This window comes from Camelina sativa, chromosome 17 (genome assembly GCF_030686135.1).
Source record: "Camelina sativa cultivar CO46 ecotype springtype chromosome 17, ASM3068613v1".
Classification (NCBI taxonomy): Eukaryota; Viridiplantae; Streptophyta; class Magnoliopsida; order Brassicales; family Brassicaceae; genus Camelina; species Camelina sativa.
Genome location: NC_141896.1, coordinates 36,745,577 through 36,770,838, shown reverse-complemented (window position 1 = coordinate 36,770,838; position 25,262 = coordinate 36,745,577). Strand labels below are relative to the sequence as shown.

At 37.3% G+C, this 25,262-nt stretch overlaps 1 protein-coding gene across 13 annotated transcripts; it reads right to left on the bottom strand.

Annotated features, from left to right (window-relative positions):
* Positions 1-6,325: 6,325 nt before the first annotated feature.
* On the bottom strand, positions 6,326-24,106 carry LOC109125240 (uncharacterized). 13 transcript variants are annotated; one of them, XM_087496200.1, is made up of 16 exons: positions 23,984-24,099; positions 23,313-23,414; positions 23,080-23,223; positions 22,823-22,918; positions 22,656-22,734; positions 22,469-22,566; positions 22,336-22,380; positions 21,019-21,954; positions 20,858-20,915; positions 10,698-10,945; positions 10,524-10,611; positions 9,259-10,133; positions 8,564-9,154; positions 7,620-8,281; positions 7,406-7,517; positions 6,326-7,315 (listed from the first exon to the last, which is right to left on the bottom strand). In XM_087496200.1, the coding sequence occupies exons 11-16, from the start codon at positions 10,540-10,542 to the stop codon at positions 6,596-6,598; spliced, it is 2,979 nt and encodes a 992-aa protein (XP_087352326.1). In that variant the 5' UTR covers positions 10,543-10,611; positions 10,698-10,945; positions 20,858-20,915; positions 21,019-21,954; positions 22,336-22,380; positions 22,469-22,566; positions 22,656-22,734; positions 22,823-22,918; positions 23,080-23,223; positions 23,313-23,414; positions 23,984-24,099; the 3' UTR covers positions 6,326-6,595. The 13 variants fall into 13 exon arrangements, with proteins under 13 accessions (XP_087352326.1, XP_087352328.1, XP_087352325.1 ...); XM_087496202.1 differs by having other exon boundaries at positions 10,698-10,911; XM_087496199.1 differs by having other exon boundaries at positions 22,823-23,223; positions 23,984-24,101.
* Positions 24,107-25,262: the final 1,156 nt, after the last annotated feature.

Below are 25,262 nucleotides of genomic sequence, written 5' to 3'. Positions count from 1 at the left end.
ATTAACTGTATATTTTTCTTAATTATTTTTCTATATTTTTTGTAGAATTAATAACTTAAAAATTAAAAATAAGTAAATAATATTTTAATTTCGAATTATATATATATATGTAATCTATTTATAATTATTTGAAAAAACTTTGTAATATTTTAATAAATTATGTAATTTTTGATAATTATCCTTTTACATTATTAATATTTTTAAAACAATTTTTTTTGTAATTAAATTCCTCCTATTAAATATTAACTTTTATAGATGTCAAAATCTGAGATTGATAACTTGACACATATCAAAATCTTGTTAATGGCTAAATTTCAAAACCCAACTTTATATAATAAAATTTTCCCAATTATTCAAATAAAATTGAATCACACGTCAAAATATCGATAACACCTTCACCTCTTAATTAAAAAAAAAAAGTTTTTCAGCGCACAATTTCAAAATAAAAAATGATGTCACACGTCAATACTTACTAATTTTTTTTTTTTCCAGCTAATTTCATTCCATTATATCGAAGTTAAAATGTTAAAGTTATACAAGACTACAGAACATAAGTTATTACACAAGCAACTATGTGCGTCATCTCCTGAAAAGAATACAAAGAAAAATATTCACGACGCGTTTTGGTCGAAAACGTCTTACTCGCTGACGAAAACACATATTCGTAATATTTTTTTCGATCCTTTTGCTCCAGTACGATTCTTTTGCCTTTTTTTTTTTTTTGAGGCTGTTTCTTAATCGTATTAGTAAAATCCATTATGCCTGAACCTAGTCTTGGCAGTATGACTTTCTGATGCCAATTAGTCCGCATCAATGTCCTTAAAAATAACATAAACCTTAACTTGACTTCAATATAAACCATTAGCACTATCTTCTCCAGAAAATCAACATTGCCAGTTCTCCTTCCGAACATTCCAATAAAGATATGGCTATCTTGACTTAACATGCTTTTCCTTAGGAACTCCGCTGCTTTAACATTGTCCTTGCGTCTTCTGTCCTTATCAAACAACATGAGCCCGTACCGTGTGTTTACAATTAACCATAAGACACTTTCATAGGAACAGAAAAATAGCATCACTATCAGACCCCTACTCCACGGCCAAGTCGGTTTAAAACGACATTTTATCCGAGAAGAAGATTGCAAAACACAACCACCGCTAGAATTTACCGATGGAAGACAAACACCGAGCATAGACGGCACCAGACAGAAACCAGCAACATTACAACGCCAATATCGACGTGCTTTTGCAGCAAAAGTTCGCTCCCTAAGGGAGAACACACCATGAACAATCCGAATTAACCACTTTATCTTTCTACCCAACTGTCTGGTGATAGCCCTATATAGATATGCGAATCTTAATGAAATCACTAACGAAAGGAACAACCATTGATAGAAGCGGGAGAAACGGCAGATTGACGGAAGGAAGCGTCGATTGGATTTTCTACCAAAAGGCGAAATTGGTGACAACAGAGACATCAAAGGAGAAATTTTCTTGATGTGGTAAACAATTGTTAAAGAAAACAAGAGATCCGGCGGCCTTAGCCGCCGGAAAAGCAAATATTCCGTAGAGAAAGTTTGGTAACTGTTCGCTGTGTTATCGCCTTGAGAGAGATATACTTACTAATTTATATGACTAAGTAACAGAGATATTTGGTGGCAAACGTGACTTCAAAGGTTTTCTTTCATGGTACACATCTAGTCGTCAATGCACAAAATCAATTCAATTCAAATATGGGAGAGTTACTATACTAGGTCATGAATCAATGTTTATTACTAGAATGGGGGGGTAAGGTGTTTTGATTATAAATACCAAATAGCCCTTGGAAAATTGTGTTAGGAAAAAAATAATAACGAAACATGCCATCATAATTAAAAGCCACGTAGGAAAGAGAGCGTTAAAAGGGAGGTGTTTTTGGAGGGAAAATTTCCCGCCTATCCATAAGTCTACCATTGTAGTTATGGTAGAGTTAGATGAGTTTGGTAGAATTAACGAGTAGATTTATGGATTTTGTGAGAGTTGTTCGATAGATTGAAGAGTTATGGTGGTAGAGATCTAGTTTTATGATAGAGTTAATAAACTAGTAGAGTTACGCGAGAGAGTTATAATTAGTTATGGTAGAGTTAGTTAAAAACATAGAGTTTTACGGTAGAGTTAGTCGCTACCGTAGACTTAAATTTAGTGGTGGTAGAGTAAGCAAGAAAAAGATTCTTAGAGTTATGGGCGAAATAGAGATAGGTGATAGACTTAATTGTAGTGGTGGTAGAGTAAGAATGTAGAATTGAGTTATATGGCAGACTAATAAATAGTGACAGTAGATTTATCAATCCTGATTGAGTTATCGGTAAGAATAGAGTTTTTAAATTATGTTATGATAGAGTTACTGCTTACTAAAATGGGATAAGATTCGTAGACTTATCTTTTCGTGTGGTGATAGAGTTATTGGATTGTTAGGTCAATCCTAACATATTTTTTGTAGGTTAAATGGAGTTCCCCATTAGATGAAAAGACTTTTATGCCCTGAAGATAAAACTGATAGAAGGAAAAACCTTGTCTGCATTCCCTAGTCCAGCCTATCTCGTCCATTCCAATTACTTAACCTAATTTGATGAAAAAATGTTGGAGATCCCTTTGTTATGTGGGAAGTGGTTATTTTGTAGTAATCGTTGGTTGTTTAGAGTCGATGTAAGAAGAGGTTGTAGAGTGATAGGAGTGCGGAGAGGAATTTCTTATGAGGATTTTGTTGGAATGGTGTACGAGGATTTCGGGTTTGATAGAAGAGTTTGTGAAGTGAAGTTATCATACAAATTAGCATCGAAGAGTGCGTCGTTATCCTTACCAGAGGACACCCCGCCGGTGTTTGTTTGTAATGGGCGACAATTTCAAGGACTCATCCGACAAAGTCAAGGAGAAGGAGTGAGTCGGTTGTGTGTTGAAATCGTCGATCCAAGAGATGAGGAGAAATCAACAAGTGGGGAATACGACAAAGTGGAGATGGATACTGGTCACGATAAGTATGAAGAGAAGGCGTGTGGGGAAAAACGAGTGGTAGAAGACAAGGAAGAAGGGGACGATGAAGACAACGAAATGAGGTTTGATTGTTTCGATGACCCAGATGGAGCAAGTTCTGGGGATGAAGAGTATAGTTTGCCTAAGGAAAATGCAGTTGAGGAAACAAAGGATGACGAAGAGGAAATTGGAGAAACAAGTGTAGCAGACTCAGGTTTTTCGTTTCCTAAAAGGAATTGTAGTTTTCGCAGTTTTTTTGATGAATTAGATATCAGAGATATTGATATAGCGGTTGGTCAAACATATGAATCCAAAAAAGATTTGTTGGTTCGACTGAAGATATTAAGTGTGGTCCAAAAGTTTGACTTTTATGTGCCGGAATCAAGGCTTACTTTGTATATTGTAAAATGTTGGGTTCGTGGTTGTCAGTGGAGGGTGAGAGCTTCAACGATAGGTGATTCTCCAATATTCCATGTTCGGATTTATCAAAGGAAACACAGTTGTTCAGTAACCGAAAGGTCTGCACGGTCTAGGAAAGCAACCCCAGATATATTGGCTTTTCTCTACAAAGAATTCGTCGGTGGTATAGGATCTGGTGTTGTGGCAAATCATGTTGCTGCTGGCCTTAATCTACGGTATGGTATAAAGGTAAGGGTATGAAACTTTACATGTGCTGAAAACGGTGATATTAATTGGGTTCATATTGGTTCTTATAAAATTTCCTTTTTTTGTTGTAGATGGGTTATTGGAAAGGTCATCGTACTCTAAAGTGTGCCCGTGAATTAGTAAGGGGTAGTTATGAAAGTGGATATTCAGAACTACCTTCGTACTTATACATGATTAGAAGAGCAAATCCAGGAACTCTGACTAGGTTAGAAGTGGATGAGTTAGATAGATTCAAATCTGTTTTCATAGCATTTGGTGCAAGCATAGATGGATTTCTATTCATGAGGAAAGTCATAGTCGTTGACGGTACATTTTTAAAGGGCAAATATCTTGGGACGTTGCTAATGGCGACGACACAAGATGGCAACTACAACATATTTCCTCTAGCCTTTGCTGTGGTTGATACGGAAAATGATGAGTCATGGGAATGGTTTTTTAGACAACTCAGGCGTGTTATTCAAGATGATGAAGGGCTTGCCATTATATCGGATAGACATAAGTCCATCGGGAAAGCAATAGGAAAAGTGTATCCTCTTGCTAGTCGTGGGATTTGTACTTACCATCTCCACAAAAATATTTTGGTTAGATTTAAAGGTTCTGACACTTTTGGTTTGGTAAAGAAGGCTGCAACTGCTTATAGGCTACAAGAATTTGATGAATTGTTTCATCAAATTCATCAGGTGAACCCAGACCTACATGCGTATTTGGTGCGGGCTGATGTAAGTAAGTGGAGTCGGGTACACTTTCCAGGTGATAGATATAACTTAACCACTACCAACATAGCAGAGTCTATCAACAATGTCTTAAAAGCAGCTAGACAGTTTCCTATAGTTAGCCTCCTAGAGGAGATACGGATGATGTTGACCAGATGGTTTGCTGCGAGACGGAAACAAGCTACTCTGATGACAACTGTTCTAACAACTCAAGTTGAGGAGCTTCTCCAGGTAAGATAATTTTGTCTGTTTTTGTAAAGTTGTCGTTGCTTATCCCTACTTAAACATCTACTAACTAACTTTTGTCTGTTTGGTAGGCCCGAGTTGTTAGAGCTAGTTTACTAGATGTGCAAGAGATCGACCCGAACCAATACGAAGTTAGAAGCGGGGCAAACATGCATGTGGTCAATCTATCCCAGAAGAAGTGTTCTTGCCGTATGTTCGATGTTGATAAACTCCCATGTATACATGCAATTGCTGCCGCACAGACTGCTAATGTCTCACGGATTTCTAAGTGCCATCAATACTTTCGAACAGAGTATCTACGCCTTGGTTATGCGAAGTCAGTTATGCCGAAGGATGAATCATGCCCATTACCAAACAATGTTGTTGAGAAAATAGTGAAAACACCACCGGTGAGGACTCAATCTGGAAGACCGAAGCTGACTAGAGCTAAAGGGCCATTCGAGATTGCCATGCAGAGTAAAAAGCCCAGGAAAGCCCATTGTTGTGGAAACTGTGGGCATACCGGCCACAATCGTCAAACATGCAATGTTTGACTTCTATTTTTTTGCCTTTTTGGTTTTTTTTTTGTAAGACTTGATTGATTTTAATTCTGCTCTATCTCTTAGTCTACTGTAACCACATGGCGCTTTAATAGTCTATCACATCACAAAGTTAGGTGTGTGTTAAATGGGAAATTTAATCTTCCCAACCGGAAACTGTAAAATTTTTTTACTCACGAATAAGGCTCTATATAAGCAAACTGCAGTAGTATTCACTTGTTGCACTCTAGACCTAAAGATAACTAAAAATGGCTTACATTCCAACGCCTGTTGTTGCTGATATAATCCGCCGTGTAGGGAAGCAAGGGTTTCGGTACCTTGGTCCTTTTATAGCAGCTGGACCGGCGTACAAAGAGCTTGTTTACTCCGACGAAATCTTGTCTGAGGTAGATCTGGATGAATTTATTTTCAATGGTCACCTCGCTAATGTTTCTTCCTCGTATAGGCCCTTCTTGATGAAATGTCTTGAAAAAGGACATCCCACAGCAAAATATGTCGAGTCACTTCGAATATTGACTCAAGTTGGCCCTTCACAACCGGTGTTAGATATGCTTGGTGAAACCGCTACCGAGAGCATTTATGCACACTTCGCATATGCTATGATGCTCATCATGTGTGGGGCTTTGGAAGATGGGCTCCTGTTGACGAAAGCATTCTTCAGGAAGGTGCCTAACATACACGACGCTGTGATGATTGCTGACCAAGTTGAAACACAAATTAGAGAAATGGGGATTCTTGGATATCATATCTTCGACGGCTATTACCATTTCGAAATTGCCCCTTTGTGTTGGTTGGAGCACCACAACGGACTTGATATATGTGAACATTGTTTCGCATTCACCTATGCTTGCAAGTTTCGGGAGATGTGTTGAAAAGGTATGTTTGTCTCTTTTTGTATTAACGTAGCGGCTAATATGTGTAATATAAACTGCTAATATGTATTAACGTAGCGGCTAATATGTGTAATATAAACTGTTTTGTTAGTATGGTTTATATGTCTGTTATGTGTAATATAATGAATGTGTAATATAATGTGTAATAAAATTGTTTATATGTCTGGTATGTGTAAACTGTTATGTGTAATATAATGAATGTTATGTGTAATAAAGTATGTGTATAACGAATGTTATGTTAGTATGGTCATAACTGTCTATAATATGAATCATAAATCCACGTAGATATTAACTAACCATCAAGCGTATACGTGTTACAAAATCCATACCCATCTACACAAAAAAATACGCTCCTATTTTGAGCTCCGGCAGTAACGACAAAGTTGCATGTTCTAAACGTTGTCACGAAGAACATGCGGCTTTGTTAGCTTTACAAAAAGAATATGGGTTTGATGGCAGAAATTCATAATACCTTGGTTAGACAATTAACTGTTAAAAAAGACGGACTCAACTTGGAGACTGCTCGTTGATTAAACACAGGCTTCTCTCTGTGATATAAACTCAACACCACCTGCCTCAGAACCACGAGGATTAGGGTCAGACATTTGAATGAAGCAATCAGTGTCGGGAACCTCATCGAATATCTCAGCTGCAAGTTTTAATCGGATGGCAGGCATTGCTGCATCAGGTAAACCTTCATACGAAATGCCAATAGCTAAACACTCAATGTATTTAACTGCAAAAATACCACAATCCCCCTGCTGAAGGTTTTGAGGACACGTTTTAGACCTGTAAAACGTGAAAGCTCGAGCACTAAATTTTTTTTTCTTCTCTGGAGGAGCAACAGAATGCATTAACGCAGGAGTCATACGAATATATGGCTTGCAAGACTTCATAACCTCATCATCTGAATACAAACTGCAGATGCTGTCATACACATTCACTCGTCGACCCACCAAGTCCACTACCACAGCTACCCAATGGTCATTATTGATGTTGTGTGCAAAGTAAAGAACATCGACATCATCAACCCACCTCTTCTTCGTCATACCGTAATTAGGGTAGAGACCATTGTAGACTTTAAAGTATGATTCAGGGAACAACCAATTCTTGTCACAGTCAAACTTCTTGTAGTCGTGCGCCCATTGATTGACAAACCATGGATCTAGGAAGGCAATCCTATCAGATAAGAAGGGGGACACGGTCTGCATAGACCTTTTCCTGAGCATATGCATCATTGGACACAAGTGCTGTCACGTTTACAAAAAGACATCAATATTCGATGTCTCCATAAAATGGGGTAAATAATTCACAAAAATGGAAACAAATTGTACACTTACTGCATCCTTCAACCACCCGTATCGCGGATCTTTCTTAGGCCACAACTCCTTCGGTGTCATTATCCTTAAGTAAAAATTAGCAGATGAGTCACAGGAGTCGAGCCCATTTGCGCTGCAAAAAACAAAGATAAAACAAAACATTAGACCTTCAATTCAATAATAACATAAAAACTTGTAAATTTGACAATATGAAATATGAAATAAGAAGACTAACAGCTCATCGTCTATGAAAGCCATTAACTTGTCAACCTTGCCTGCAGACACTTTCTCAAAAGGATCATAATGCGCTGATGAAAGGACCTTCCCCTTAAGAATGCGCTTAACTACTGATGACCCAATGTATGGGTCAAGCTGTGTTGCCGCAAGGTTTCTATCTCTTTTATTTGGACTACCAATATCATCATCCTTACACAACAAATACAACTTGTCTATAGCCAATTCAATATTTTTCCTAGCCGCATTCTCTATAGGGTCCGAAAAACCTGAATCCGACGATAACGGTTGGTTTTGCTTTCTAAGAAGTCTCCCACCTTGGTTTTTAGGTGTCGTCAATTCCTTCCTCGTCTCCTCAAGGCAAGCTACAACTGGTTGTTTTGTAATGGGTGTTTTCAGTTTCTTCTCATCAAGTGCTGCCCTTCGCATATTTTTAATATTCTTAAGAGACAATCTGGATTTCAGTTCCTTCCTCGTCTCCTCAAGGCCAGCTACAACTGGTTGTTTTGTAATGGGTGTTTTCAGTTTCTTCTCATCAAGTGCTGCCCTTCGCATATTTTTAATATTCTTCAGAGACAATCTGGATTTCTTCGCAGGATTTTTGGACACACATGAAATGGGAAAATCATCCTGTGATGTTTGCTTCATCTGTAATAGCCATGACTAAAACGAGAGACATTAATAGAAAAACATGACATGATTAGAATTATGTGTGTAAATTCAATATGATTTATATCTCGAGCTCAACACTTTTAGAAAAAACTTGGCTTGGTAAAAAACATAAACGGAAATTGGAAAAGAAGATACAGTGCTAAGAAAGAAAGTAAAGCTTCAAAATTGTCAATGCCCACCAACTATGCAATATTCTGCACAGAGAAACCACTTCTCTTTGTAAAGATTTTCACAATGTTTATGTTTTTAAAAAGAATTTCAAACCAACCCTACCTCATCTTTCTCGACCTCACCACCAGCCTCTCCTGTTTTTGATCCTTCATCGTCGGCAACTTGATCTTCTTCCTCAACAGGCGTCTCTTCCAACTCTGCCTTCTCGGGCGAGAACTCTTTTCCTCTCTTCAACTCAACCACATCATTCTCAAGGACTGAGACCTTCTTTTCTATCTCTTGCACTTGCTCACCAATACTTTTCAGCTTCCCTCCAAAGTTTTCATTCATTTCATCCATTTTGCAATCAAGCTTACCCAACAGCTGTAAAACGCCTTCTAATGCCCCTTTCTCCCCGCCCTTCACATCACCATAGGAGCTGGTTCTCGCCTTATACTTTTTCATAGGAGGTGGGTCAACAAAATCATCTCCACTACTAGCTGCTGCCTGCCTCTTCTCCGCTTTCTTATCATAAACAACCTCCTCTGCATCGCAAGACCACTCTTTCTCATCTACACATCCGAGGAAAAGATCATGTAGCAGATTATCCAACAGCTTATTTCCACAAACACCTTCTCCGAATACAGCATTTTCCCCTGGCCACATTGGATATATATCCTCTTCACGTCTGAAAACCAAATGCTTAACGTCCACCTATACGTTCACACAACCAGTTAAAAATATATTCATTCATAGGGTTTCGTTAAAATATCACATTTTCCTCAAAAATGTCCATTAATTAGAGAAATTTATACTACCTTTTTCTTTAACTTCTTCTCTGCAGCTAATGTGGATTCAAGTGTAATCCTTGGGCGGCCTCCACCCCAGCAAAGTAGCGGCACAACTTCTTCGACATCATCATCATCAATTTTTCTTTTCGTCCCATACTTTTTTCCAAAGTTAACCAAACTTTCCAAAGCCCATACCATTAGGACATATACACATCCATGTATAGCATATGTATCATTCTCAAAGGACACAACTTTTATTGACTGAATCAACTCTTTAAAACCAACACGACCCCAAGGAAATCTCTCAAAAGCCTCACTATCCAGAACTCGTTTCGCATACTCTAGTGGAATCCTGCTGGACCGAGATAGCCCCAATATACCAACATGAAGGACAAACAATAGTCCAATCTTCTTTCTCAATTCAGGAAGCGAGGTCCTACACTGCTTCAACGCTTCATCCAAATCAAACCAGTTTGGACCAACCCCTACATCCACATTTAACTCAGCCCAGAATTCAGTGTGATCAACATCCACTTTATCCTCTTCATCTATCATATCACAGTTCAGGCCGGATATGTCTTCATACTCATAAAGAGAAAACCTGATAGGACTCCCTTCAATCAATGCCCACATCTCATAGCTCCTCTCTATTGCCAGCTGTCGAGTTAACATGTAGTGCACCAACTTTGCCCACCATACATAGTCACTATCTGCTAGTTTTAAGATAACACCTACTTGCGAATTATCTCTGATATCCGCGTACACATCATCCCTAATGCACTCCTTCATAAATCCAAAACTGCTCAATGTGCAGTTATGATGCATACTCCGTCTCTGTAGGGGAGATTTCCCTTCAGGATACAGCCTTGGAGGGTACTTCTTCTCTGCACTTGATCCCTTAACTGCAAATGGCACACAATAGTAATTTAGATTCTATTTCCTGAATTGTACAAACGACAATTCTTAAGTCAATCACGAAACTCTATCTATCAAACTCCCTAAAACTCTATGAAATCACTCTATCACAATATACCACTCTACCACGTACACATACACACAAACAAGATCCCTCTACACATACACATACACATACGGATTATGAAAAGTTTTTTTTCCAAAAACACACCCCAAAACGACAAAACAATACTTTTTGACAAAACAATACTTTTTGCTCAGGTTTTCATCCTGTACCATACAAGATCCCTCCCATCTTCGCTATTAACTATTTCAACAAAACACATACAACAAACCTAATTTCAAAATTAAACATCTCTCTCAAATCACAGACTTACCTTTCGATTTTTTCATCATCACTATCTACCCAGATACTTTCCACTCAACGTTCGTAGTTAACACCTCACCGGTTTCTTCACGCCGATTCTACATACCAAAAAATAACACACCATTCGTTACATATAAACAACAATTAACAAACTGTATTAATCATAATTATTCTCGCCTCTTACTCAATTTCGCCACAACACGGCCTGATTTCCCCTTCACGAACTCATCCCATCAACAATCTCCCAAGGAAACACGAACCAAATTTCTATTGAAGTCTTCGCTTGAATGCCCAGCCACCGAAATCTCCGTCTGAATCCCCACCACTGAAATCTACACCCAAATTCCGACCAACCGAGATCTCCGTACGAACCCCCGCCGATATCGCCTCCGCAATCACTTCGCCAGTAGGGAAAAAAGCGATTGAAGTCTCCTTAGGGTTTTCACGAATACATAGGGTTTCACGAAATAAATCACTTTTTTAAAACTAAATGGCATCTCCGAAATTAAACAACTAACGAAGGGTTAAACGTCTTTTTAACAACTTATTTGTACTAGTTTAGTAAGTTAAAAATAAACCAACCTAGTCTAGTAATAAACATCGATTTATGTCCTAGTATAGTCATTCTTTCTTCAAATATACATTAGTAACACGTTTTCACTTATAAAAAGTTTTCAGTTTTTACTCTAATATTTTGTAACCAATTCTTTCAAATTTCTTGATTTATTTTTTATCCGGTTACTCGTTGAGGATTGTTTGGCATATGTTAGGATTTAAAAATGATGTAATGTTATTATTATAAAGTATACTATTCAGACTCAAGAGTGTTATTTATTGGTTATAGTAACGTCACAAAATTACATAGTTCAGCCAAACAGTAAAAGAACAATACACAAAAGCAGAGAATAAAGATTGATCGCTTAAATGTATCATAAACAGTCTTTAGTGCAACTGTGCAAGCAAATTTGGATTAGTTCCTCCTCTGTTAATTCATTAAGTTTTACAACTCTTTGGTTGAGTGAAGCTAACCCAAAATGTTGAATAAACTCTGTTTCATCAAAAGGCTCCCACGGCGTAAGAAACATTATTGTTTAGCATAGATAAAGATTAGGGTAAATTACTCAAATGTTGCTCATTTTAAGTAATATTACCAGAATCTACAAAAAAATTTTTTATTACTAGAATGTTTCGGATATTTTCAAAATACCCAGCGTGCCTCTATTTTATGATACCGGAAAAAACGTTATTACAAAAATGCCATTGCCACGTCAGACGCCGCGTCAGAAATCGCTGACGTGTAACCATAACTCAGCCGTAACGCGTTACAGAGTATGTTGCGGCTGAGTTATAGGTATGTTGTGGCTGAGTTATCGGAAAAATATTTGAGTAAGAGCGGACGGCTGACTTATGAATATCTGGCTGAGTTATGCTCATAAGTCAGCCAAGCGTTACGGCTGACTTATTAAATCTGGCTGAGTTATGCGCATAACTAAGCCGTCCTTATGGCTGAGTTTTCACCTAATGGTTGAGTTGTCAAAATTTTGGCTGAGTTATCACTACGACACGGCTGAGTTGTCAAAATTTTGGCTGAGTTATCACTACGACACGGCTGAGTTGTCAAAAATTTGGCTGAGTTATGCTCATTAGTCAGCCAAGCATTACGGCTGACTTATTAAATCTAGCTGAGTTATGAGCATAACTCAGCCGTCATAGGTTGACTTATCGTACAACTCAGCCAATTTACGGCTGACTTATCAGCAAAAGATTAATTACTAGAATGTTTTTCAGTTACGGCTGACTTATCAAACGATACAGCTGAGTTATATATTTTCAGTTGATGAAACAGCTGAATTTGGCAGCAATTTTTTTGCTATTTAATTACTGTAATGTTTTTCATGATGTGGCTGAGTTTTATTTAGGCTGAGTTATGGTATTGTTTGATGGCTGACTTGCCACGTCGGACGCAACATCCATGTCAGCATTCCATGTCATCATCTTTTTTCTCCGGAAATACGAAACGTCGTTCGACTCTTGTTCTTCAACTGGTTAATAAGTGAACTATTTACCTTCTTATTCTACTTATTCTTCTACTTCTTCTTCACTTTCTTCTTCACCTTGTTCTTCTAATTCTTCTCCACCTTGTTCTTCATTATCTTTCATGGATCCAGTTCCGGTACTAGTTGTGTCCGGTAATTGGATAAAGACACAGAGATATGTATTTAACTCCGACGATAGATGGTGTATAGTTGTGCAGATAGACGGAAGCACAACACACGACAAGCTTGTGAAGCTTGTTCTTGAAGACTACGGATTGGGCGCGTTTAGCCATGAGCTAAAGCTGAGCTACATGTTCTCGAACAGGGCAATAAAACATATACACATGATACTCCACCAGTTTTTGTCTCCAATGATCGACAGTTGCAATGTTTTTTGGGGCTATGGAAAACCGATCAGCTATGTCTTTGTGTAGAGTTTTCGGCGAAAGAGTCTACAGAAACTAGTGGAGCTAGGCGAAGCAGAGACTCGAAAGCAGAATCTATATACGAAGTGTACGGTGAGGGGATTTGAAGGCACTTGTTTTGATTATGGTAAGATCGTTGACAAAGAAAACGAAGAAGAAGCTGTCGAAGTAGCATCTGACAAAGAAGAAGACGATGAATTTTTAACCCGATTTGATGTTTTCGACGACTCCGATGGTGAGTCATCTGATGATGAGAAGTTTTCCATATTGGGCGAGCCTCAGAGTAAAGAGGAAGACCCACCTTCTCCGCCTCCTCAGAAGAAAGATCATAAAGATGATAACTTTGCCGGATCAAAGATGAATCCGGAAGCTATTAGGTTGGAGGTATCAACGCTAAAATTGCTGTAGGACAACGATTCAATAGCAAAAAGCAGTTCAGGAATCACGTGAAACTTATTTCGGTTAGGGATGGATTTGATTTTAATGTACCAACCTCAAATCCGAGACAAGTGGTTTTTAGTTGTTGGGTTAAAGGATGTCTTTGGAGAGTTCGTGCATCTGTAGAAGGAGATGACCCGGATTTTCATATTCGTGTATACGATTCGGAACACACATGTTCTGTGACGGAACGTTCTACTAGATGCCGCTAATCAACAGCTGATGTATTGACAGATCTTTACAGGGACTATCTTGGTGATCTTGGTCCGGATGTTAAACCTAAAAGTGTCAGAGTCATTTTCAATAAGCAATTTAGTCTAAAGGTAATTACTATGTTTCTACTGACTTGTTAATAATAATGGCTGAGTTAAAGATATGTATAGGCTGAGTTATTTACATTTTACTATGTTTCGTCTGACTTGTTGATAATAATGGCTGAGTTATAGGTATGTATAGGCTGAATTATTTACATTTTACGGCTCATTTATTGATTATTTACGGCTAACTTATTTGAATGTATTGACTAAGTTATATATATTATGGCTGATTTGTTAATTTGTTAGTGTCAACAGATGGGTTATTGGAAGGCATATCGAACGCTGCTGAATGCAAGGCAGATCGATCATGAAACTCCTGAGGACAGTTTTAGCGAGTTGCCTTCATACATGTACAAGTTAAAAAGGGAAAATCCGGGTACAGTCACGCATCTTCAAATAGGTGATGAAGATAGATTCAAATATGTTTTTATTGCTTTTGGTGCGAGTATTGCTGGGTTTGCTTTCATGCGCAAAGTTGTTGTTGTCGACGGAACGTTTCTCCATGGTAGTTACAAAGGGACGCTTCTAACAGTCCTAGCTCAGGATGGTAACTTTCAAATTTTCCCATTAGCTTTCGCTGTCGTTGACACTGAAAATGATGAGTCTTGGCGTTGGTTCTTTACACAACTCAAAGTTGCCATTCCAGACGAAAAGGATCTTGCGATAATCTCCGACAGACATAAGTCAATAGGAAAAGCGATTGGTCAAGTGTATCAGTTGGCTTCGCGTGGAATTTGCACTTACCATTTGTATAAGAACATCTTGGTGAAGTTCAAAGGAAAACATTTGTTCCCTCTGGTGAAAAAAGCGGCAAAGTGTTTTAGGCTAACTGATTTTAATGAGGCTTTCAATGAGATTGAAGCACGTCATCCCGAACTACATGGATACCTCCAACGAGCTGGTGTCCGAATGTGGGCGCGTGTTCATTTCCCGGGTGAAAGGTACAATTTAATGACAACGAATATTACAGAATCAATGAACAATGCACTGTCAAATGCTGAAGTCTTCCCATAGTTCGACTTCTAGAATCGATACGGGATATGATGACCAGATGGTTTTCTGAACGGAGAGAGGATGCAAAATCGCAGCTAACAACGCTCACTAGAGGTGTTGAGAAACTGTTACAGGTAAGTTTACATAAGTCAGTCATCAATGTTGATAACTCAGTCATAACAGTTACAATATCTCAGCCGTTATTGTTTCCTTATCTTAGTCATTACCATTATAGTTTTCATAACTCAGCCATTGTTGTTTCAATAACTCAGCCGTAAGTGTTTTCCTAACTCAGCCTAAAACGTTTTGTTTTTGTTCTACTCCCTACTAGGACCGTGTCACTGCAGCAAGACTTATGGAGATACAAACGATTGATGCTGTACGTGTGCAAGTGAAATATGGATCATCTATTCATGTTGTAAATTTAGAAATAAAAAGTTGCACATGCCGTCGTTTCGACCACGAGAAAATACCATGCATCCATGCAATCGCAGCTGCAGAGCATATGGATTTGTCTCGTATATCCATGTGTGATAGGAAATTTAGGAGTGTCGATTTGGTTAACGGATGGGCTGGTTCCATCATGCCTCCAGATGAATCATTCCCTGCTCCTGAAGTTGTGGAAAATCAGAAATGCTTGCCTCCGATTGTTGTGAACCAGCCAGGAAGGCCAAAGAAGCGTAGGATTAAATTATCTTTGGAAGTTGCCATTGAAAATAAACGCCCTAGGAAGCCACACACATGTTCGCGATGTAAGCAAGTTGGGCACAATGCGAAAACTTGTGCTCTATAGTTAGGGAGATTTATTTTATTTTGTGTAATAACTCAGCTATCAAGCATAACATGAATCGACGAGACATTTCGTCCCGTTTCACGGTAACTCAGCCGTCATAAAATATAACTCAGCAATATAATCAGTCGTTTACTTTCATATTGTTTCTTTTAATAACTCAGCCATAACTCGCCATAACTCGCCATAAATTAGTCATAACATGAATCCCGTTAAACTATAACTCAGTCGTTAAGCAATATTTTGGCGGGAAATCAGTCGTTTGTTTTCATATTGTTTCTTTTGATAACTCAGTCATAACTCACTATAACTCAGCCATGACATAAATCGACTATATCTTTCAATTTCCCGTAAAGCTATAACTCAGCCTTTAAGCAATATTTTGGCAAGTTAACCTAATAATAGACGCTTTTGATAACTCAGCCATATAGATTGTTCATTTTGATAACTCATCCGTTATTCACTATAACTCAGCCGTCACATGAATCGACGTGACCTTTCGTTATAACTCAGCTTCAAACTGAGAGTAGATACTAAAATGTAGAAGAAGGTGGATACATAGAATTAGCCGAAGAAAAAAAGGACGTTTAATACATGAAAAAAGATGGGAAACTAGACGAAAAAATGGAAAATAATTATTTTAAAATAAACAGAAATAGAGTCACGAATTGATAATGTAAAACTGGAACCTACTGCTGGAAACCCTAAAGGATCTCCGAGACTTTGAGGGACAACCACAGAAGGTAACAGTTTTCGCACATGATTTCATAGTCTCCATAGCGGAGAGAATGGAAACCATAATACAAACAACACATCACAGCACAAGCGGGTTTAGAGAGTGACGGACTGTCAGGATATCGATGGGAGGCTGAGTATGTGTTTTTCTGGGCCGTATCAAAACGAGATAAATCATCCAGAAAATAATTACCGGTTACAATGGCATCTGAAGACTTCAGAGAATAATGATTTGCATCAAACAGCTGGAGGTAATGGACGTCCATATCCTCATTCCCTTGACAAATACTTAATACCCCACATGCTAAGGTGGCATAAGCATCGGCCGGTACAATACGACTGAGAATATCAATCCCATGCTGGATATCTCTATCCTCAGCCACAACCCTTAGCCCTTTGAAGTAAATGGCAATGGGGTTGCCGACCTCAAAGCATCTGACGAAGAAAAGTCTGTGCCGCCCTTCAATTTGGAGGCCACCATCAGGGGCATTGGATGTGTTGATTTCTGATGAGGGATCAGTACAAAGGCAATGGATAGCAGTTGTCTTTAGAACTTCGTTACTGTATACTGCATTTTCCCCCTACGACCAGCCATTAAAATAGAACCAAGTGCGGTCCATCCACCATAATCTACAGCATATTCTGCGACAAGGGAAATGATTTTTATGAAAACGTCGTCGGGGAGATCCGGCATCTTGGGTGCTAGAACGGACATAGTGTTGTAAAAAATAATTTTATTCTAGGAGTGGCGGGGCATCGTTGACAAACTCCCTTACTCTTTTTTGTTGTCTACTATGTTATCTTTGTGTAGATGCTGTCAGGGTTTGATGTATACCTCTTTTGCCTTGCTGGTTGATATTTTTGCAGGGGAGTGTTTCATAGCCAGGACGATTTTTTCTTCCTCCATCTCAATGTAAACTGACGCTAGGTGAAGGGCGTCCTGGAATGTGAGAAATCTGTTCAGCGAAAGGTATTCTCGGAACTTTGACTCATACCACAAGGCGCTTTTTAAAACGGCGATTGACACGCTATGAGAGGCATATACTTGTGTGATGATCTTTCCATAAACTTTCGTAACGACTCGTGTTCCCCTCTACGATGTTGGAGAGGTTGACATTAGTTGCGGTTGGGATAGCCAAGATTAAATATTGTTTTAGGAAAGTCAATGAAAGCTTGTGGAAACTGTTAATCGAGTTGGTAGGAAGGAGAATCAACCCAGGGCGCCACCACTTAAATTTTCTATGAATAGTTGGTATTTTCCAGCATCAAGCTATTCTGGGGCAAATTCAAGATCAAGGTGATCCCTTACGAAGGAGACTTGGATCCAACTCATCACCTAATGTCATTTGAGATTGCGTTAGGACAACGACCCGACGAATTCGAGCCGTAAACAACATCTTTTGGGATTGTTCCAGCATATGGTCTGCGTCAGGTGCCACGCTGGTAGTCTGCTGGAACTTGCCCGTTACATCCCGGATTTGGCTTTTGAGCTCGGCTATCTCACCATCCTGACCTCCCTCTGGCTCGTTGTTGGTTTCCTACTGCCCAGCTTTTTCCTAAAGGCTCGCACATATGTGAGAGAGGGTGGTGAAACGCTATCTTTTTCCTCCCTCTGTCTTTTTATCTTGCGTCTCTATTTATTCGAGGATACTCCTCATTATTGATCCTACGTACAAGGTGCTTGTTCCTTCGCCGTTCAACCCATGTGGTGTTGTAAGGGCCCGGTTTGTCATTATTTGTGAGGGTTCTATGCTGGATACGGTCTGGAGTTTCTGCTATGTACCAGTCGCTTCTAGGAGCTGTGTTGAGTGTTTCGTAGATGGGCTCTATGGGGACCTGTTAAAGTAGGGTGAAACCAATATACACCTAGCATCATTGCTTTATCTTCTGAAGAAGGTTTGTTTGTTTGTCATTCTGATATGGCTTTGTTGGCAAAAACCAATGGGAGATTAGCAGAAAATACGATGAGCGGTGTTCTGGTGAAACTAGGAGAGAACGGAAAACTGGTGATCAGGTCGATGGTAATGTCGATGTAGAAATTGAGCATTCAGGTCTTAAGGAAAGAGTAAGAATAGCTTTTGAGCGGATTCAGAGTGATGTGAAACCAATCCCTCTCTCAGTTTTTTAGTAGCTTTTTAATCATCTAATGACGTTTCTGTTTCTAAGTTTATCATCTAACAGTGAAGAGTCTAATGGATGTTGTGCTTGTTAATTTTCTGCACTAAGTTTAATGTGATGATGATCAAGTCTAATGGATGTCATCAAGTATGAGTTTTATGGAACTTTATTGCTTATGTTCTTAAGTATTTGTGTTTTTGGAAAGGATAAAACAGAGAATTTTTAATGTTGGAGGATATATGGACCTAATCAAAGAATTGTGTTAAGTTTGGTTCAAATTAATAAAATAAGTTTACAGCCAAAGTTTTGTGAATTATTTTAGTCATGAGAGTTATCCTGAGACCTTTTTTGTTTATATGCTTTGTTCGACCAACTAGTTGTACTAGATCAGATCGAGAGTTAACCCAACTATAAGGGTACAACACATTCCACACATAAACTTGAGAAACCCATTATATAGGGTATAAATATAAATATCTAAACCTCAAACATATGAAGCGAAAGACATTCCTAACATGGAGTGACACTGCTCCCGCAGCATCGAACTATATACACACTCTTCATCTAATCTAACTAGCATATTCGGAAATACTACCGTGGGAAGCCAAACCCATAGACCATAGTATGCGGCTAACAATTAAAACAAACAACAAAATGATACAATACTATAGAAAGCAAAAGGATAAGAAGAAGCTGAAATAAACTTCAGATTTAAAATCTGATCAAAATAACATAAAAAATGTTATCATCCTAGAATAATGATAAGAAAAAAGAAAAAAGAAAAAAAATTATCAAACAAATGATGAAATCACTCTTTCTACATATCCGACACCACTATAGATAGTAAACGATGAAGAGAATGGTAATGACGCAAGAAGATAAGTCTACCAACCAAAATGCAAGAATTGTGTTCTTGATCATGAGTCATGACCATTCATACAGTATACCACAAAGCTACAAAATACAGAAAAAAAAACATAACTAAAATTCAAATTCAAATTGCCATTTCAACCAAACAGACAACAATAAAGGTGAAAGATTAAATAAAATAATGGAACATATCATATATTGAAAGGTTTGCAGCTGAACTTCGACATCAATCATATAAAAGTGTGGTTAAAACAAGGCATATGGTAAAGAACCAAAAGATCAAAAAATATCATTTGCATATTCTTACTGAACATACACTCACCAATGAATGATTCAAACGAGAAACAAGTTTCACCAACTCTAAGAGACCAAAGGATAGGCAGTACGAGAATAATTCAGATCATTATATTAAAAAACAACAAGCCAACAAGTACAAGTGATAACACACTAAATCATAGTGATCAATGTATGCTGCAAAATTTGGGAATGTCACTTTACATGTTTGAATCGACCACCAAAGATTGAGAGCATAACACAAAACAAATCTATTCATGATTCAAGAAAAATACTAACATAATCTGCAAGAATTTCAACTACGTAAAACAAAGACGTACAGGAAACTCATACATGTATCTGTTTCATACATAAAACAAGAGACTCACGCCAGGGGGTATAATTTATAATATCTAGCACAATAAGCATTAGTTGATTAGAATAATCAATCACCATGGGTTTCGAGCATAACGCAAAACAAATACACTCGAAATTCAAGAATATTATTGCCATAAATAATGTGTAGGAAAATCACATAGATTCAATATACGTATCTACAGAAGACTCCAAGATACATCTACATTTCATAAACTAAAAGAAACTATCATACACACAAAGACCAAAACAGAGATACTACTTTAAACACAAAATGTAATGCAGGATGACATTCACATGTTTAAAGTTTTCAACATAAACGCAAAACAATTCAAGATACCAAGAAAACTACAATCATAATTGACATAACTCACATAAACTCAAAACAAGTACTTTCAAGATACAAGGAAACTACAATCATAATCTAAATAAGTCACACAAAATCAGAGATAGTACTTTAAACACAAAATGTAATGCAGAATTCTAGGATGACATTCACATGTTTAAGGTTTTAAACATAAAACTCAAAACAATTCAAGATACCAAGAAAACTACAATCATAATTGACATAACTCACATAAACTCAAAACAAATACTTTCAAGATACAAGGAAACTACAATCATAATCTAAATACATATATTGTCAAAATAAATATATTCCAGAGACTCTAATATGCATCTATTTTATAGAATAAGATATCTTATAATATTACCCAAGCACTGAAACAGAGAGAATTAACAATAACAATTTAAAACACACAATGTAATATTCGAACACCAAAGCAAAATCAACATTTTTTATCAATGATATTTTAGCAAGAAAATTCTAGAATTGGACGAATAGATCAAGGATAGTAATGATACTAAGACAGCTAACATAATAAAACATTTTAATTATATATGGTGCTTAGATCTGTAATTTTAAGTTCTATAAAATCAATTTATCATGGAGAACTCGAGATAAGCATATATACCTGATCATAAACCATGCTACAATCAGAAATTATCCTTGGCATCAATGAGAATATAAACCTGAGGATATCAATTAGTTTATACTTCAATCTCTCACTTGTGATTTTCATATACAAACAAGTTTGCAAAGCACATAAAAACAAAAAGGTTAGAAAGCATATACCTGTCAAAGAAGTCTGCTACAAGTGAATCTACCCATCTTAAAATCTGAACATCTCCAGAAGCACATACCTGCGCAAATCAGAATTGTTAGTCTTCCATATTAAGTGAATACCATATACTTACCTCTTCTTCACTTAAGCCTTCTTTTTCTCTGCTGGTCGTTTTTACCATCCAACAAGTCACAATCTTGTCTTACGACCTCTTTAGTTTTTTATCTAGTCTTTGTCTTAAGACTTTTTAATCATTCTCTTTTGACTCTTTAACCTTTGTCATATATCTCATTAAGCCGTTGGTCTGATTCAAAGCCGATGGTACACACTCTTTAGTTTTCTCTCTAGTCTTTGTCTTAAGACTTTTTAATCATTCCCTCTTTATGACTCTTTGTCCTTGTCTTATGTCTCATTAAGCCGTTGGTCTGATTTTTCAAAGCCGATGGTACACAAAATTGTGAACTCTTTAGTTTTCTCTTTTTCTATCTCTCTGAATGCCTTGCTCGAGCATCCAACACGTCATGCGTTGCACACTATAGTGCCTTCGCAGACCAGACAAGCTACGAGAGCCAAAGCCTCTTTAGTTTTCTCTATCTAGTCTTTGTCTTAAGACTTTTTAATCATTCCCCTTTGACTCTTTATCCTTTGTCATACATCTCTTTAAGCCGATGGTACAACTCTTTAGTTTTCTCTGTCTAGTCTTTGTCTTAAGACTTTTTAGCCATTCCCCTTTGACTCTTTATCCTTTGTCATATATCTCATTAAGCCGTTGGTCTTATGTCTCATTAAGCCATGGTTCTTTTATGTCTTTTTTCTTAAGACTTGTTAAGCCGTAGGGGTCATTCCCATCCAACAAATCGCAACCCCTTGTCCAATTCCCAACATGCATGCACTACCATTCCCAACAGTTCACAATTTTGCTCGGGACAATGTCCCCAAAATAGAATCTGACAGAACACTATTAGATTAGTGTCTGCCCATGATCTTTTCTGGGTTTTGAAAACACAAAACCAAAACAAAAACATCAAAAACTAAAATCCCCTACATAAGAATCCGCAAAACAAGAAGCCAGAACCAAATAAAGGCTTTGAATTCGTTATTAGAGAGAGGTTCTTTCTTTGTAGTTGGATCAAGAAAACAAAAACCAAATTGAAAATCTTGATTCCAAAACCACAATCATACAAAAAGCCAATTGCTTAAATACAGAAAAATAAATCTGATCAGATCATGAACTCAATCAGTTGTACTGGTTCGATTTCAATCCTCAAAACAAAACTGAAAAACAAAACAAAAAACACAAAAACAAAACGAGAGAGACAGAGTAATACCTCGACGAAGCGGAGAAAAGCTTCCATGGATTAGATTCGAAACCCCTAAAACAAAAGTTAAATACAACAAAGGATTAGTAAGATCTTGCAACCTTAAACAAAATCACGAAGAGGTTCAGGGTAAGAAACTTACGAGGAAGAAGAAACAAAACGGATTGAAATAAAATACAGAAAAATCAGTATTTTAAACGGATTGTGTGCGTAGAGAAAATCATTCCTCTTTCTCCAAAACTGTGTATAACCCAAAAGATACAGAAAAAAATAGTGATAAGTTGATTAAAGATTAGAGTACAATAAAATTATAGATTGTTAAGCTTCACCTGTTCCATTTTGGTAAGAGCAGAATATGATCGGTTTGGCCTCTGCATTGTGCATCCCACAAAGAGCATGCACAACACTCTGTTTCACACAATCAGATATGCTTTTTGTTAAAACCAAGTGTTGTTTTTATGAAGAATGGCATAAGTGTAAACAAATAAATCTTTACCTGTTCTTGTCTGCGTGTATGAGTAACTTTCAAAACATCATTTTCAGAACAAGCCCAAACTTTAATGGTCCCATCCAAGGAAGACGATATCAGACACTTGTCCCAATATAAGAGTGACGTGACAGTGTCGGTATGTTGTTTCAGGGTCGTTATACATTGCAGGGTGTTGAGATGAATCACAGGAAACAGAATTGATTGGAATGTCCCTTCGAAATAATATTAAAGCTGAAATCAATTAGTGGCAGCCAGATTCTTACCTTTATTGTTTTATCGACAGAACCAGAGTATAGCAGTTGACCTCCAAGAACAAAACAAGTGACTTCACCACTGTGATGTCCCTCGAGAGATGTGAGGTATTGAAAAGATCAGACTCAGAGTCGGTAGCTTTCCAGACTGATATACTGCCAGAATGTAATTCCAACTTAATTTAGAATCACCAAAGAAGCAGAGAAATAGCACATGTGTAGAGAGATAGAGAGATAATGCTTACACTTGTTCCAGCAAAAAGAATTCCATTTGCAACAGTGATTGCATGCACCTGACCAACCACCCCGTCAAGATGTAAATCTTTACTGGTTTGAACATTAAAAGCCTGTAGGATTGTATAAACAAAAACGTTAACACCATAACCAACATAGAACTAAGATAATAGAAAGCATATTTAAGTCAAGAGGCGCCTGGAACTAAGGAGTCTCTGAATTCCCCAATCGTTAGAAGTAAGAAGAGAATCAAAAGCACCAATCCTCTGACTGTGACCCCAAATTCAATCCAGGTATCATAGAGCACCACGTCCACAGAAACAACCAAATATTTCTCTAATCTCAATCACACCATTAAGAACTCTAACCCTAAATACCACTAAAAACGAAAGATCTCCTCAATTCCAAACAAAGCCATAGTCGAAGAACGATCGATCATCCGAGTTTCAAATAGCAGTAGGAAAATCATCACGAACAATTCGATGATTTCATAGTATCAAAACCCTAATTCCAAGAATAACAACGAAAAAACCCCAAGAAGAGCGATCTAGCTTCCGACGAATGTACAATAAGAAGAAAAACTCGGATCCATCATCCGAACCCTAGCTTTCCCAAAGTGAAAGTACGAAGAAGAAGACATCATCATAATCGCGGAGAAAGCATAGTCGAAGTAGAAGCAAACCTGAGTAGAATCTGGAGATATCTTCGAACGCTTTGCAAGAGAGCGAAGAAAAGAGGAAATTTTGAGACGGAGGTCAGAAAAAGAGTAACGAGTCGAGCGAGAATGAAATAGAACCCTCGGCTTGTAAATGCTGGATGAGCGGTGGAGGTTACACCATATTTTTATTGGGCTTAACTTAGGCCCATCATTGTTGGTCCATTTAATGTTTTGTTTTAAATATTTAATCTCCCTTAAAAATAAGGAGGGGTTGTTGGTTTGAGAGTTAAACAGAATTTTAATTACTTTAAAAGTTATGTAAAATATGTTGTTATTTAATCAAAACTTTCTAAAACTCTTTAACAATTTGGGGGGTGTATTCAACTTGATATTTTAAGTGATTTGTGTAAAAGTTACAAATCCTATGTTATTCAATCATGGATTTTAAAAACTCTCCTGAAATCCAATGTTATTGAACTGATGATTTAAAAATCTACTTTAAAATCCACTGTTATTCAAAATAGTTTGTGGATTTGGATTTTAATAAGTTTTAGGGATTCTGGAGGATTAGAGAGGATTTGTTTAGTTAAAAATACATAAATCCAAATCTCATGGTTTTAGGTGGGATTTGAAAGAATTTTCCTATAAATCATATCAACTTCCCTAAAATCTACAGAAATTCCAAATTTACTAAATCCCATCAAATCCTCCAAAATCATTGTTTCAATACACCCCCCTTGGTGTTATTAGTTGTAGATTTCTAAAAATTTATCTAAAATCTTGATAAAACTAGTATTATTGGATTAAGAGTTTTATAAAGTCATTAAAAGTTTTATGTTATTCAAGTAAAACAAAAAAATCTTGGATTGTTAATGAATTCAAATATTTTGTTATTGGTTTAGAATTTTATATCATTTTCTTCATAACAAAAGTCATGAAAACTCTTTCATCAAATAGAGAGATTGTGAATCATATATCATGACTTTATGTTATTTTTTTTGTTCAAAATGAATTCTGGACAGCGGAGAGGAGTTTGGGAGGCGGAGAAGAAGGGCCACAACCATTAAATCCATGCTCCCTCTTTCTCCATTGCCCACACGAAAGCGTCGAAGATGGCATCAAACAGGTTCATATTATGGATTTATCATTAATGCAAAGTCGGACGTGACAACAAGTCAAACTCATTAATCTCCTTTCTCTTTCTTCTAGTCTACATACCGCTTCTCTGTTCTCTCTTTGATTCCGTCACAAACAAGATGAAGCTTGAGGAGCAAGAAGGGGACATACAGTTTCAGACAAATGA

What these genes read in the sequence shown, in the direction of transcription:
- LOC109125240 (XM_087496199.1), bottom strand. An exon ending in AGAAGAAGTTAAAGAAAAAG is followed by an intron (nt 9,155 to 9,258) that starts GTAGTATAAATT and finishes GTGAACGTATAG; the next exon opens with GTGGACGTTAAGCATTTGGT. An exon ending in GCTTTCATAGACGATGAGCT is followed by an intron (nt 7,518 to 7,619) that starts GTTAGTCTTCTT and finishes TGTTTTTTGCAG; the next exon opens with CGCAAATGGGCTCGACTCCT.